Raw genomic sequence first — 14,441 nt, 5'->3', positions numbered from 1 at the left:
TCATGCGTTATTCCGCTTGGGGGTCTCAGCCGGCTGCATCTGCCGGCCTCGGCCACTGGCTGCATAGTCTTGGTGGGTGAAGGTGGAGGCGGCCAGGCCTAGAGCTGCTCAGCCTGCCGGGCTGCTACAGCACCCCACGAGGTCCTTGGGCCAGGCGTCGGGGTGCCGGCCTTCCCCGCGGGGCTGGGGAGCTCTTCCTGGGGTGCAGGCGCTGCTGTCTGTGGCAAAGGCTCAGTGACAGTGACAGATCATCTGGGTTCTCTTTGCGCAGGACAGCTCCCCCATGGAGCCATTGGGGGCACAGGTCCCTTCTCTCCCATGGCTCCCCCACCCCTAGGCTGTATGTAGCCCTTCTCCACATGGTCCATGCAAGTGAGCCATTCCCTTCTCGGGCAGCAGAATGTTGAAGACACAGACTGTGGACTGTACATTCCAGAGCCTTCCATTCTGGCGATGCTCCCACCACAAGGGAGACTGGGCATGACACCAACCCCCGCAAGCCACATCCCTGTGGCAGTAAACACTTCCAGGTAGCATTCCTGAAGGCTCCCAGCGGCTCCATCTGCCACCCTCCTAGAGGTTCCCTCTGGCCACCAGACCTGCTTGGCCTGAGCACAGGGATGTTGGGTGTGCAGGGAGTCAGTGTCCCCGAGCAGCCCTCAACCTACATCTGCTAGAAGATGGGGAGAGAAATACTACAGCTTTGGCCCCTCAGGTAGGAAACTATGTGCATCCATATGTTTATCTCCAGGGGAACTCATGATTCCATTGCAGACTTGCTGCTTTTATTTCATTCGTCCCTGAATTATGGGCAATTAGATTACTTTGTGTCCGTTAGTGTTACAGCGCAGCAGTAATATCCCTGCGTACATCCAGTCCTGCCTGGGTGGGGTATGACCGTCGGGTACATTCCTAGAAGACAGAGCCACACCCTGACCACACTGTTCACTGCTCTTGGTCCGCAGGAGGCTTCAAGCATCTGCTCATGTAAGTTTTACTGTCACTGCGCTCAGGGCACGAGGACAGTTGGGGATCAGGATGGCCTCCCTTAAATGCTGGCAGCGTGTCCCAGGTTGCTGTCTGGGCTGCCGTGATATGCTAACTCATCCCTCTGTTATCCAACATTCAGGGGTCGCCCATGTCCCTGTGAGGACTTCTGCAATGCATGTTCCTGAAGGGTTGGTTTTCTTTGAGGCATCATGTACATAGAAACATTCAGGACATAGCAGGACCAACAGATAAACCACCAGAGACCATGCATGTTTTAGGACTCACTCTGGCTGGGTGACTGGTATGAGTTTTACCTACAGGTCCAGCTTTCCCCACATGCATACCCTCCCGCCTACTTACTGAATGCTCAGGGGCCACAGCGAGAGTGGTGCAAGGGGGGACGTAAAGGGGCTCCTTTCTATAAGGGGCTGGTGGCCACAGGCAGTGGGACCCCTCGGGGAAAACAGGGTGGTGCTGGCTGGCATTCAGGAGCCTTCTGGCCAGTGACACCACTCCAGGGGAGAACGTGCGCCCAGGACGGGGCTGCGATGCTCAGAGCAGCTGTATCCACAACAGCAACAACTGGAAACCAAGCATCTGTCAGAAAGAGGATGGACAAGCTTCGTTTAAATGACTAAACGATTAAATGACACGCACCTACCGTCAGGTGACTTGTAGCAACTTGCTGTTGAAGACAAGAAGTTGCATGGAGCATAATACAATCTTACATCACTAAAAAAAAAAGAAAGAGAGAGAAGCAAACAATGTATTGTTTCGAGATACGAGTGTTAGAAGGATAGGAGAGAGCTGTGGTTACCCCGGGGAGAGGAAGGAAGAGGGGGGCGGCTGGAAAAGCAGCTCCTGGGCAGAGGGACGCATCGGTCACGTGTGTCACTGCACTCCTATCCTGCATCACAGGCATACGGTGTTGTATTTTGCAAATATCAAGTAGGACATAGCTGTGAACATTGGAGGAAAAGTCCTGAGACTTAAACACACTCTAAGTGGAGATTAGCCTGCCTCCGACCCCAGTGGGAGGAGATCCTGGGGTGTCTGCTTCCTTCTACCAACAGGCCAATACTGCCCGGTGCACAGTACACCCGGTTTGCTTCCCACCAGAGCCTGGATGGACAAGAGACCCAGGTCCCCCGACCTCCGCTCCCCATCCCCCAGGGGCAGTCCTCTGCCTCGAGCAGGCTTGAAACCACCATCCTGTTCCTCCCCAGGGCTTGGGGAGGGCCTCTTTTCAATTCTCACCAGGTACCTCATTCCACCTTCTTTCCAAGACAATAGGGCCACTTCCCCACCTTACTCAGTGCAGCCCCCTTGGTCATCTTCAGAGCCCCCACACCCTTCTCTCCTAGCAAGGGGGCTATCGTTACCATCCCTGATTGTATTTACCCTCCCAAGGACTCCAAGATGAACTTCTGGTCCCTCTCTCTGTAAAACAGAGAAGTGGGAAACCCTTACATCTCCTGCAGGCACCCTCCTCCAGGGGTGCTGCTGTGACAAATCCCAAAGCAATCCCACCATTCTCTGAATGATTCCATGCTACTTCTCTTTGAAGACTTTGTAATACACCAACAACGTGGTATTAGGCTCCTGTATTAAAATTTCAGAAAATAGGGGCACCTGGGTGGCTCAGTGGGTCAAAACCTCTGCCTTCAGCTCAGGATCGATCGCTGGGATCGAGCCCAGCGTTGGGCTCTCTGCTCAGCAGGGAGCCTGCTTCCCTGCTATTTGCCTGCCTCTCTGCCTGCTTGTGATCTCTGCCTGTCAGATAAATAAATAAAATCTTAAAAAAATTTTTTTTCAGAAAATATTAGGCCTGTCCCCAGGTTCCCCATCTACCCAGAGACACTGATTATTACCTACCACGCACACACAAACACATACACACACATGCACACACGTGCACACACACAATTTCCTAATGTACGTAAGATGGGAGCATATCTGACACACTTCTGTAGTGCTTTAAAAAAATCTGAATACACTTTGTAGATTGTTCCAGACCAGCATGTAAAGAGCTGGTTCTTCATTTCTGTGGCGGCCTGGCAGTTCAGGGTCTAGCCGTGGAAGATCAGTGAACAGCCCCCTAGTAGGGGACATAGGTGGTCTCCGATCCTTTGCTATGGCGCTGTAATGAATACAGTTGTCCACATATCCTTATCAGGTGTGTGAGTGCGCCCTCAGCAGAACTTCAACCTCTGTGAAATGACATTCCTGCTCTCTCTAAACCGCACACCAACCCCTCGAGGTTGAGCCTCACCTCATTTTATAGATGAGAAAATGGATGCTAAGAAAACAAAACACTCAGTCCAGGCGGAAATAGGATTTGAACCTGAAAAGTTTATTCAGACGGTGTGGCTGATGAGGCAATGAAGAGCCCCGTCAGAGCGGTTCCCCTCACTAGAGTTCACCTCTGTCAGTGGCTGCTGCCTGGAGCACCAGGGACCGGGGGCCGAGAGGGAGGCCACTGGGAGCCGGGCCCTGGGAGAGGCTTCTGGAGGGGTGGGTGGCGCGGGCACCTGGCCCGGGGAAGCGGCGGCTCACTAGCTTGAGTTCCCAAAGTTGGCTCTGAGGTGGCGGTGGTGGTGGAGGGTACAAGCAGGACGATGATGTAAAATCTGGGGCCCCAAGTCTAGAAAAGACACACAGAACCCCACGGGTCCAGAGACGTCGGCCAGGGCCACGACCAAGACTCTGCTCCCAGCCCAGACCTGTCCCAGGACCCCACACTGAGCCTCTGCTGCCCTCCTAGCCACCACCACGCCCCACCGATGTCCATGTCAGAACCCCCACAGGGTTCCCATGCGGGGCCTCAGACATGGCCAGGACTTGACCCACGAGGCCTGCACAGACACCGAGTGAGTGTCATCCTCATGCCTTCCAGTAGCTGCACAGCCTTCAGCAGGGGCACAAGCGCTGTATGGCCATTTCCCTAGTGATGTCATTGCTCCTCTCCTAGTCAGTTTTTTCCAACAGCTACATCAGGTCTGGGCATGCCACTGTCCTGATCCCTAGACTTCAGTGGCTCCCTCAGATTAGCATTCTCTGTCACCTGTCCCCTCACCATCCTGAAAAGGAGAACTTCAAGTTCCCTAAAGGGGACATCATTCTATCCCACCTCAGGACATTGGCACTTGCCTCCCACTGCCTGGAGTTTCTCCTCCTACAAGCTCCCTGCTTCTCACCTGGGCCCCCATGCCCTCTCCTGTCCTCTCTCCCCATCCCCTCTCTGCCCTACTTTGGCATCTGCGGAACATGGCCCTCCTGCCCGACCGTTCCTGCTCTGGTTGATTCCCCAACAGAAGGCTGGTGGGAGTTCCAAGGGTGGATGATGAGGTGGGGGATCTCTCCCAGCTCCCCACTACTTTGATACCTTTGGCAGAGGCCCCGCAGCCACAGCCCCCTCCCTGCCCTAGGGCTCTTGGCCCCTGCCCATCTGTCCCACCCAGGGGAGGGATCGGCTCCCCGCCGGTGCTGGGCCCTGGTGGGTCGAGGAGCCCCCCTGCCTCCTGAGCTCCCTGACACATTGCCAACAGCTTCAGTTTGTCCTCCAGTTCTCAGCTCCGTGTCACCCTCCAGAAGTGCTCTTCCCATGACAGTCCCGCCGCGGCAGGCCCCAGCACTGAGTCTGGGCCTGTGCGTATAGTCTGACTGGTCCCCGCCGGACCCCGGGCTGGCAGCTGATCCCATTCTGAAGAAGCAGAAGCTGAGACTCAGCCCTCAGCCTCTGCAGCTCAGCATCCCGTTCCGACATTTGGAGCAAACCCACAGCCAGACGAGGGAGGGAACGTGAGACCCAAGACAAGAGTCAGGGCCAGTGTGGGCAGAGAAGAGGCATGAATCTGTGTTCCTGCACATGTGTGTGTGCGTGTGTGCACACACGCACACAAGTGTGAGTGTTTATGTTGCCTTTCTGGGTCTCAGGTGTGGGTCTTTCCAAAGGTGTTTGGGTGTTTGAGTGTATGTATGCCCATGGTGGGGGGGGCATTTGTGAGGACATGGTCAGTCTAGAAATCGCTAGCATGAGGGTCCCCGTCCGTGCCTCCGCCTCAGAGCAGGCTGCAAGGAGACCAAAAACTTGCTGGCTCTTCCTCTGTTTTGCCTCTGCTGTGTGGAAGGATGGTGGCTAAGCTGCCTCCTCAGGCCTGTTTCCACATGTGTGGAATGTGTACAGGGGCATCTCCAGGTAAGACCCTCTCCGAGGGTCCTGTGCAGCCTCTCCCACAAACTGCCTTGCTGTGGGAGGCACCACTGGAATTTGGTGTCTCTTTTCTGAGCCTCAGTTTCCTCAGCTTGGAAGTGCAGCCTGCCAGGAGAGGCACGTGTGTGTGTCCCTGTGCAGATACGGGGGCAAGGGCCAGCAGCTTGAGTGTGGGCGGTGGGCAGTGGGCTGCAGCGGATGTCGGCATCCCAGCCTGTGACTCACCCTCTGACTGGGATGGATCTCGTTGGCACCAGCGTCTTCTGCAGGGGCAGCTGGTCCCTCAGTGAGGTGGTCATCTTCGTGACCTCCCAGGGCTGCAGGAACTCTGTAGTGGGTTCCGTCAGCCAGGAGAACCTGCAGTGGGCACCTGGCATCTTTAGGGAGCTTGCGGCCACCAGCCGTACAAATAGCTCTTGCTCGTCTGGAACTTTCTACACGCCAGTCATCATTCCAAGTGCTTCATCAGCACTAACCTGACGCCAACTCATAACCATTCATAGATGAGGAAATTAAGGCACAGAGAGGTCAGGTGATTGGCCCAAGTTCACACAGCTAGGAAGCCCTCCAAAGTTGCTACATTTTTTTCAGGACCCATCAGTGCATTGATGCTGCTGGCCGAGGCCCCAGAGCTGCCCAGTCTGGGGTTCTCTGCTGGTTCCCGAGTGCCCTGGGGCTTTACAAGCTACACCCCACTCCAGTCTGACCCCATAACACCTTTGGAGGGGCAGCTGTTCATGAATGTGCTCCTCAGGTGGTCCCGTGAGGCCACTGGCTCAGAGGGAAAGAGCCGGCTAAGCTCTGGAATGGCCCCAGCGGTTCCTGGCACCTATCTAGAAGCCCTCAGCTCAGATTGGGAAGGAGGTGAAGATGAACCCCAGACTGTCACAGAGCTGCTGAGGGAACTCTCTGTGGATGAGAAACCTCCTCCCGGGTCCACTCTTTACACCCCTGGAATGCGCTTTTGGTGTGGTCTTCGGGGGGAGGCAGGACTTGACCCTAGGTGTGTCGGGATCTAGTACCTGTACGGAAACTTCCTGGCAAATTCTTCCTGGGCCTTGTTTCTACTCTTCTTACACTGGGGGCACTTCTTGGGGTCCTTTGAGTTCATCACGGAAGGGGGTTAAGCTGTGGCACACTTTTCAGCCATGGCTGGAAGGCAAGAGGAGGCCCGTCAGAGCAGGGAAGGAGGTGGGAAGAGCCAGGCTGGACCCAGACCCAGCACTCAGCTCCCCCTCAAGACCACAAAGGGAACAGAGGATGGGGCCCCGGCCCACCTCCCAGGGCTGAGGGAGATCTGGGTCATGTTGGCCTGTCACCCATGCCCGACCTCACCCACTGCAGCAGTCATACACGCTCTCACATGTGAGTATGAGTGTGTGTGTGTGTGTGTGTGTGTGTGTGTGAGAGTGTGTGTGTGTGTGTGTGTGTGTGTGCGTAACCACCACTTGGGATGGTTCTCAGCTGAACAGCCCATCTCAAACTCTGGCAACCATGAATCTGTGCTCGTCTCTCTATTGCTGTGACTTTACAAGTGTTAGACCAATGGAACCACCCAGGAGGTATCTTTTAGAGCTGGGCTTCTTTCTCTCAGCATAAGCCCCCCACCCGTGGGAACCCACCCAGCTGTGTGTATCAGCAGGTGGTTCTTTTTCAGGGCTGAGTAGTACTCCACGGTGGGGCTGTGCCACACTTTGTTCAACCCTCAGCTGCTACAGGACATCTGGGTAGCTCCTGGTGTGGGGCTATGGCAAATAAAGTTGCTGGAAAAATTCATGTCCAAGTGTGTGCATGCAAATAAGTATTTGTTTTCTGGAATATAGAAGTGTGCTATCGCTGGGGCATATGGTAAGTCCATTTTTAGTTTCGAAAGGAGCTGCCAAAAAACCTTCCAGAACTGCTGTGCCATTTTCCGTGCCCACCAGCACACACAAGTGACGGTCTTCTTAAAGCAGCTGGTGCAGAGGCAGGCAGGTCAGGGCGAAGAACAGTGGGGTTAAGGCCTGACTGCTGGTGTTTCCTTTGCCATCAAATTGTGCAACCCTCACCCGCCAACGGCTGTGCTAATACATCTTCGCTGTGGTCTAAACAGCCATCGTGTTGTGAACGTGTGACCTCAGAGCCTCTTGTGACAGTGCCAGCCTCCTGCCAGAAATGCCAACAGCTCCTCTTGTGGCCCAGGCCCTCAGGCCCACCAGGGAGCTTCCTGCCCCTCCACGTACTAACCACCTGGCAAAGAGCTTTGCTCACAGTGCAGCCCTCTACACCAGTGCTGGCTAGTGGGGGCCTCTGTGGTCTCTGACCCTGGACCGTCGTGGCTCTTATAAGGACCTTGGGATCCCCTTCAAGGGCCTGGCTCCATAGCCCTTCACTATCAGGAAACCCGGGCAAGTCCCTAACCCCGGCCCTCCTCCTGCTAAGAAGCCAGGAGAGGGTCCTGGTCCAGGACAGGTGCCTGTGTCACAGTGGGACGCACAGGCCCTGGGCTCAGCGAAGTGTCTGCTAAGCTCCATTGCATGACCTCATTTAATGTTCTCCCCCTGATGGAAAACAGATTATGGTCATCCCTGTTTTCTGGGAAAGGAACCTGAGGCTCTGAAAAGTTAGGTGCTTTGCCTATACCCCCACCCACCTGGTGAGTAGGGAATGAGGTGCGGTCCAGAGTGACCATTAGAGCACTGCAGCCTCAAACAGTCCTGAACGGGGCTGGGAGAGGTGACCATACCAGCAACTGACCAGAGGATACGTCACCATTACAGGAACCCAGTGGTCTGGAGGAGGTGGGGAAGGGGCACCCCTCAGTCCCACCCCATACCTACCTGCAGATCCCTAAGCCATGGGCGTGACCCCACAAACTGACATGGCTGAATCTGTCTCCCTCAGGGGCAGAAGGGCCATTGCAGAAGCCAGGGAAGGACTCTGACACCAGGGCCATCTGTCCCTGGTGCCATCTTGCTCCTGCTTCCTAAGCTGATCTGGGACTGTCCTTCCCAGCCACCTAGGCTGCCTCCCCAAATCCTGGTATGACCATTATGGGGGCTTGGCTCAGGGTGTGCTGGCAGTGTCAGGAAGACACCAGATATGAGAGCTGTTATGCCCCTTAACACCCCCCTCCAACGCTGTCCCCCCACCCCCGCCACAGCTACAACACTGTCTTGGTTCAGTGATATAGAGAGGCACAGACCTGGGTATACAGAGCCTCCAGCCAGGAGGGAGTGGGTGAGTGGATCATCCAAGCTGCAGGCTATTTACAGGCTGGCTTATGTGACACCAGAAGGGCAGGAGCTGGCCATGGTCCTGGCTGGCATGCTACCACAGGACTACTGGCCCTAGGGCCCCACTGGGCCAGGCCCACAGGGTCATTGCGACATCAAAAGCCCCTGAAGTCACAATCAGTGACACTGCGGTTGCTGAACCATGTGGCTTAGCCCAGAGTGGCTGTAGAGAGGGGAGGGAGTGCACAGGGCTTACTGGCATTCCCACACCCAGTACCCTGGGCTGAGCATCCACCTGAACACATTCCACAGCAGGGATGGCTCCCATGCAGATTCTGGGAACAGAAGAGATGCCCCAGAAATAGCTAAAACCTTACTTTGGTTGCAGAAAAGTGATCCTGGCCGACTCTGACCTGAGCCCTCGCCACAGCCCAGCAATCATGGGGGTGAGGGTATGAGAGTTTAGGGCAGGACCTCAAAGACCAACTTCCTGTCTCCCAGTCTGGGCCACTGCCTTCTGTGTGGCCTCAGGCAAGCAATTCAGTTTCTCTGTGTCTGTATCCCAGACTACATAGGTGTTTTGAAAAAAATCGCTCTGGTGGCAGTGTGGAGAAAAAAGTGAATGGGGCCAGAAGCAGGTGTGGGTAGACCAGGCGACCACCAAAGGCAGTAACATGGATGAGGGATGGTGGCAACTTGGAATGAGGTGGTGATGGAGATGGAGTGAGGGGCATGGATTTGAGAGATTTCAGGAGACCCAGTTAACACAGACTGGTGGCAGAGGCTGTGGGTGGGCCAACGAGGACTCTGGGTTTCTTTTATTGCCATGGGATGGGACTGGAGTAGGCCTTGGAGGGAGACCACGGGTTCACCCTTGGTCAGGTTGAGTTTGAGAGGCCTTTGAGGCCTCCCTCCACTTAGGCACTTATATATCTGAGTCTGAGCTCCAGAGAGGTGACGTCTGGGCATATAGTATGTTTTGGTGTCACTGATGTATCAGTGGTAACTGAAGACAATCATCTGAATGGGAGGTGGTATGCAAGAAGTGAAGAGGGCATTGGGATGAGTGTTAAGATACCCAATATTTAATGATCAAGTAGATATTCAATGCCTGTGACCCAGACAGAAGCATGGATAGAGAGGACAAAGTCAGTGGTGTCATGAAAGCAAGGGGATGATCCCAGGTGCTATGGGCATTTCATCTGTGCCACATGTCCCCAAGCCACTCTCCATTTTCTCTTTTGCTTTCATTCTACTAATGTGATGCATTACATTGATTGATTACATTGCTTTCTTATTATAAAGCACCCTGGCTTTGTGGGCATAAATCCCACCTGGTCATGACACATAATCATTTTAATATGATGCTGAATTTACTTTGATAGTATTTTGTTGAGGATTTTGGAATCTATATTCATAGTTTTCTTGTCTTGTAGTGTCTTTTTCTGACTTTGCTATCAGGGTACTCACGACCTCATAAAATAAGGTTGGAAGCATTCCCTCCTTTTCAACTTTTTGGGAACTTTGATGAGGACTGATGTTAATTCTTTGTAAAGTTTTGGTAGAATTCACCAGTGAGTCCATCTGGTCCTGACATTTTCTTTGTGTGTGTGTGTGTGTGTGTGTGTGTGTGTGTGTGTGTGTGTGTGATTCTTAGGGGTTTGTCATTGCTCTGGATAGAACTTCCAGTACTATGTTGAATACAAGTGGCAAAAGCAGGCAACCTTGCCTTGTTCCTCATCTTAGTGGGAAAGTTTTCAGTCTTTTTACCACTGAGTTGGACATTAAGTGTGAGGTTTTCATATATGGTTTTTATTATGTTGAGATAGGTTTTTCCTATTACTAGTTTGCTGAGTGGTTTTTTTTTTCAATCAGGGAAGTGTGTTGAATTTTGTCAAATGCTTTTCCGGCATCAGTTGAGGTCATTGTGTGGGGTTTATTTTCATTTTTCTTTGGGGTGGATTTCATTTTTCTTTGGATATATTTGATTGCTTTTCATAAGTTGAACCATCCTTGCATTACAGATGTAATTTTCACATGGTTGTGGTGTATAATCCTCTTATGTTGCTGAATTCAGTTTGCTAGTATTTCACTGAAGATTTTTACATCAATATTCATAAGGGATTATCAGTCATAGCTTTCTTGTAGTGTCTTCTGACTTTGGCATCAGGGAAATGCTGGCCTCATAGAATGAGTTAGGAAATATTTCCCCCTTTATAATTTTTTTGGAAAAGTTTGGAACGGATTGATATTAGATCTTTAAATCTTTGGTAGAATTCAGTGAAATCATCTGTTCCAGGGGTTTTCTTTGTTGGGTGGTTTTTGATTACTGAATTAGTCTACTTACTACTTAAGTCTATTCAGATTTTCTATTTCTTCATGATTCCGTCTTGGTAGGTTGTGTATTTCTGGGAATATGCCCATTTCATCCAGGTTATCCAATTTGTTAGCATATAGTTGTTTATGGTATTCTCTTCTAATCCTTTTAATTCTGCATAATCAGCCATCAGTAGTTAATAGCAGCAACAGGCAGTAAAAAAAACAAAAAAACAAAAAAACAAAAAAAAAACAAAAAAAAACAAAAAAAAAACCTGAGTTTTGAAGGACAAGGTCCTATTGCCTCAGTAAGCCACACCATGAACACAGGCCCCTGTGCCTGTGGCTGCCTGCCATGGTGCTGGAAACATGGAAACATAGAAGTTCACTAAAATTTACAAGCCTCTTCACCAAGCTCTCCCCTAGATGTTGTTGGTGTTTGATTAAATTTTAGAGCTCCCAAACACTTGCTTCAGACCATTCCTGCCAGCTCAGTTATTCTTCCAGTAGAAGGATGGATTCCTGGAGTTCCTACTCTACCATTTCCATAATGCCACTTCTGTTCATGTATCTTTATTGTTGAGTAGCATGCATCACTGTTTAACCATTCACCCATTGTAGGACATTTCAATTGTTTCCATTTGGGGGTTATTATGAATAAAACTGCTATAAACAATCATGTACACACAGAGATGAATACAAGTCTTTGTTTCTCTGGGATGAATGCCCATCCAATGGGTTTTTAATTTCTGCCATCATATTTTGCATTTCTAACAGGTGTGCTATGGTTCTCAGAATGTTACTTCCGAAGGGATGTCCTAGTCTCTGTTCCTGAGTGCAATACGTTATCTTTGAGCATATATGCAATCTCTGTTTCTTTCAAGACCTGTGCTTTGTATGATTTGTATGTTCATGTTAAATGTTGGAGATTAAGAAGACATTTCACGTGGAGGTTGATGAAACTGTTCTTTATCCTGATTCTAACAGTGGTTTTACAAATGCTTGAACCAAAAAAAAAACAAAGAAAGAAAGAAAGAAAGAAAGAAAGAAAGAAAGAAAGCTTCATTTTGTTGTAAGTAAATTATGCTTCAATTAAAAAAATTTTTTTTCAAGTTTGAAAGCCCTGAGCTTGTGTTTATAGCTTACTGAATCTGGACATCACTGTTCAATTTTCTAACTGGGAAGTTCATTTGGGGACCCTTATCAGTATCTTTAGGTCTTTTTCTATGGACTTGTCAGAGTCCCCTGAGAAATCAGACTCTACCAACCTCTGGCCAGAGAAGAGTGAAGAGCTGGTTGCCAGAGTTCTGGCAGCTCAGTGGGCAATGTGTAGGATTCCATATGTATTTGCTAGGATGGCATCCACACCTTCATTTGATCCCAGATGCCCCTAGTCAAGAGGCCTTTGGTCTTAACCACCTCTAGAAAATAACCCTCCAGATACTTGCCAGTGTGTGGAAAATGCTCTGTAGAGTGCCCGGAGGTGAAAGCCTCACTGTTTCTTAAATGGATTTTGGGTCTGCTTGATGTCAGCTGGCCCCCACACCCCCACCAGACAAACATGGTGTCACTAACCTTTGATGACTTTGATGAGAAGCCAAGCTTCTTGACTTTTCCCTTACATGCTTATAATTTTTTTTAAAACCCATCTATGTACTTTTCTTTCCAAAGTTTCATTGTTATTTGCCTCTCCTGCTATTCTGAAGGAAATTAAATAATACCCAAGTAAATGAGGAGACAACCACCCTGTTTCTGGACTGGAAGTTTTTTTAAAAAAGATTTATTTATTTATTTGACTGAGAGAGAGAGAGAAAGAGAGAGAGAGAACACAAGCAGTTGGAGTGGCAGAGAGAGAGGGAGAAACAGGCTCTCCGCTGAGCAGGGAGCCTGATGAGGGGCCCAATCACACAACCCTGTGATTGTGACTTGAGCTGAAGGCAGATGCTTAATGACTGAGCCACCCAGGTGCCCCTAGAATGGAAGATTTAATATTACTAATATGGCAATACTACCTAAAATATTTCACAAGCTCAATGCAACCCCTATCAAAATCTCATCAGATTTGTACAGAAATAAAAAAGCCGATTCACATAGAATTTCAAGGGGCGCCAATTAGCCCAAATAATCTTAAAAAAGTAAAACGCACTTGGAATACTCATAGCTCTTGATTTCGAAACTTTCTACAAAGCTACAGTAATCAAAACAGGTGGTACTGGCCCTGGGAGAGACACAGATCAATGGAATAGAATTGAGAGCCCAGAAACAAACCCACAATTACAGTCCACTGATTTTGACAAGGTGCCAGGACCACTTGGTGGGAAGAGCAGTCTCTTGGACAAACGGTGCTGGGACAACTGGAAGTTCCACATGCAAAGGAATGAAACCGGCCCTCATCTTATATGATATACAAAAATTAACTCAAAGTAAATCCAAAACCTTAATATATCTAAGACTCTTATGAAGTGTCTTCTAGGGACATCTGTGTGGCTCAGTGGGTTAAGCATCTGCCTTTGGCTCAGGTCATGATTCCAAGGTTCTGGGATCAAGCCCTGAGTGGGCTCCTTGCTCGGTGGGGAGTCTGCTTCTCCCTCTACCTCTGCCCCTATACCCCACTCTTGTTCTCTCTCTCTCTCTCATAAATAAATAAAAATTTTAAAAAAATAGTCTAAATTATAAAACTCTGAGAAAGAAACATAGGTTTAGCTCTTTGTCACCATGGATAGGGAAAGGGCTTCTTAAATATGACACCAGTAGAATAAGCAACCAAAGAACACACAATTAAATTGGACCCCATCAAAATTAAGACCTTTTTCTTCAAAGGACACTATCAAAAAATTAAAAAATAACTCATATGAGGGGAGAAAATAGTTGCAAAACAGGTATCTCATGATAGTTTAACATCCAGGATATGTATGGAACTCTTATAATTCAACAACAAGACAAACCATCGGTTTAAAAATGGGTAAAGGACTTAAATAGATGTTTCACCAAGCAGAAGTACAAGTAGGCATCTAGCACCTGAAAAGATGCTCAACACCGCTAGACATCAGGGAAATGCAAAGCCAAACCACATGAGATACCATTTCAGGCCCCTTCGGATGGCTATTACAAGAAAAACAGAGAAAGGAAAACAAGTGTTAGTGAGGATGTGGAAAAATCAGGACCCTTGTGCATTGCTGGCGGGAATGTAAAATGAGGCAGTTAAACATCAAGTTATCATATGACCCAGAGATTCCACTTCTAAGATATACCCCCAAAGAGTTGAAAACAGGGACTCAGAATGATACTCATATGCAAAGGTTAACTGAAGCATTCTTCACAATAACCAAAACGTGGAAATAACTTGTGTCCAACAAGAGATGAATGGGTAAACAAAATGTGGCATATCCATACAATGGAATCTTACTCAGCCTTAAAAGGGAATGAAATTCTGATCCATGCTACCACACAAGCTTTGAAAACATCAGGCTAAACGAAATAAGTCAGTCACAAAAGGGCGAATATTGTGGGATTCCACTTTTTTTTTTAAGAGAGGAAGAGAGTGAGAGTGTGTATGTGCAAGTGGAGGGGCAGAAGGGAGAGAGAGAGAGAGTCCTAAGCAGGCTCCATACCCAGCACAGAGCCTGATGTGGGGCTCGATCTCACAACCTTGAGCTCATGACCTGAGCCAAAATCAAGAGTTGGACTCTCAACTGACTGAGCCACCC

The 14,441-nt window shown here is 49.7% G+C and overlaps 1 protein-coding gene across 1 annotated transcript; it reads right to left on the bottom strand.

The window, feature by feature from the left end:
• On the bottom strand, nucleotides 1-6,314 carry LOC111159007 (chromosome unknown C3orf22 homolog). The gene is made up of 4 exons (XM_022521369.1): nucleotides 6,226-6,314; nucleotides 5,429-5,560; nucleotides 3,522-3,634; nucleotides 1-68 (listed from the first exon to the last, which is right to left on the bottom strand). The coding sequence occupies exons 1-4, from the start codon at nucleotides 6,312-6,314 to the stop codon at nucleotides 1-3; spliced, it is 402 nt and encodes a 133-aa protein (XP_022377077.1).
• Nucleotides 6,315-14,441: the final 8,127 nt, after the last annotated feature.

Source organism: Enhydra lutris, unplaced genomic scaffold, assembly GCF_002288905.1.
Source record: "Enhydra lutris kenyoni isolate GAN:26980312 unplaced genomic scaffold, ASM228890v2 scaffoldscaffold66, whole genome shotgun sequence".
Lineage (NCBI taxonomy): Eukaryota > Metazoa > Chordata > Mammalia > Carnivora > Mustelidae > Enhydra > Enhydra lutris.
The sequence above is the reverse complement of the archived record's forward strand: the minus strand, read 5'-3'. Positions and strand labels throughout refer to the sequence as shown.

Bases quoted from the DNA above. Each gene is read 5' to 3' on its own strand.
- LOC111159007 (XM_022521369.1), bottom strand. From the start codon at position 6,314: ATGAACTCAAAGGACCCCAAGAAGTGCCCCCAGTGTAAGAAGAGTAGA. The intron at 5,561-6,225 runs GTACTAGATCCC...TGCCCACTGCAG, and splicing joins GCCAGGAAGTTTCCGTACAG to GTTCTCCTGGCTGACGGAAC. The intron at 69-3,521 runs GTGCCCGCGCCA...TCACCCACCAAG, and splicing joins CCGCCGCTTCCCCGGGCCAG to ACTATGCAGCCAGTGGCCGA.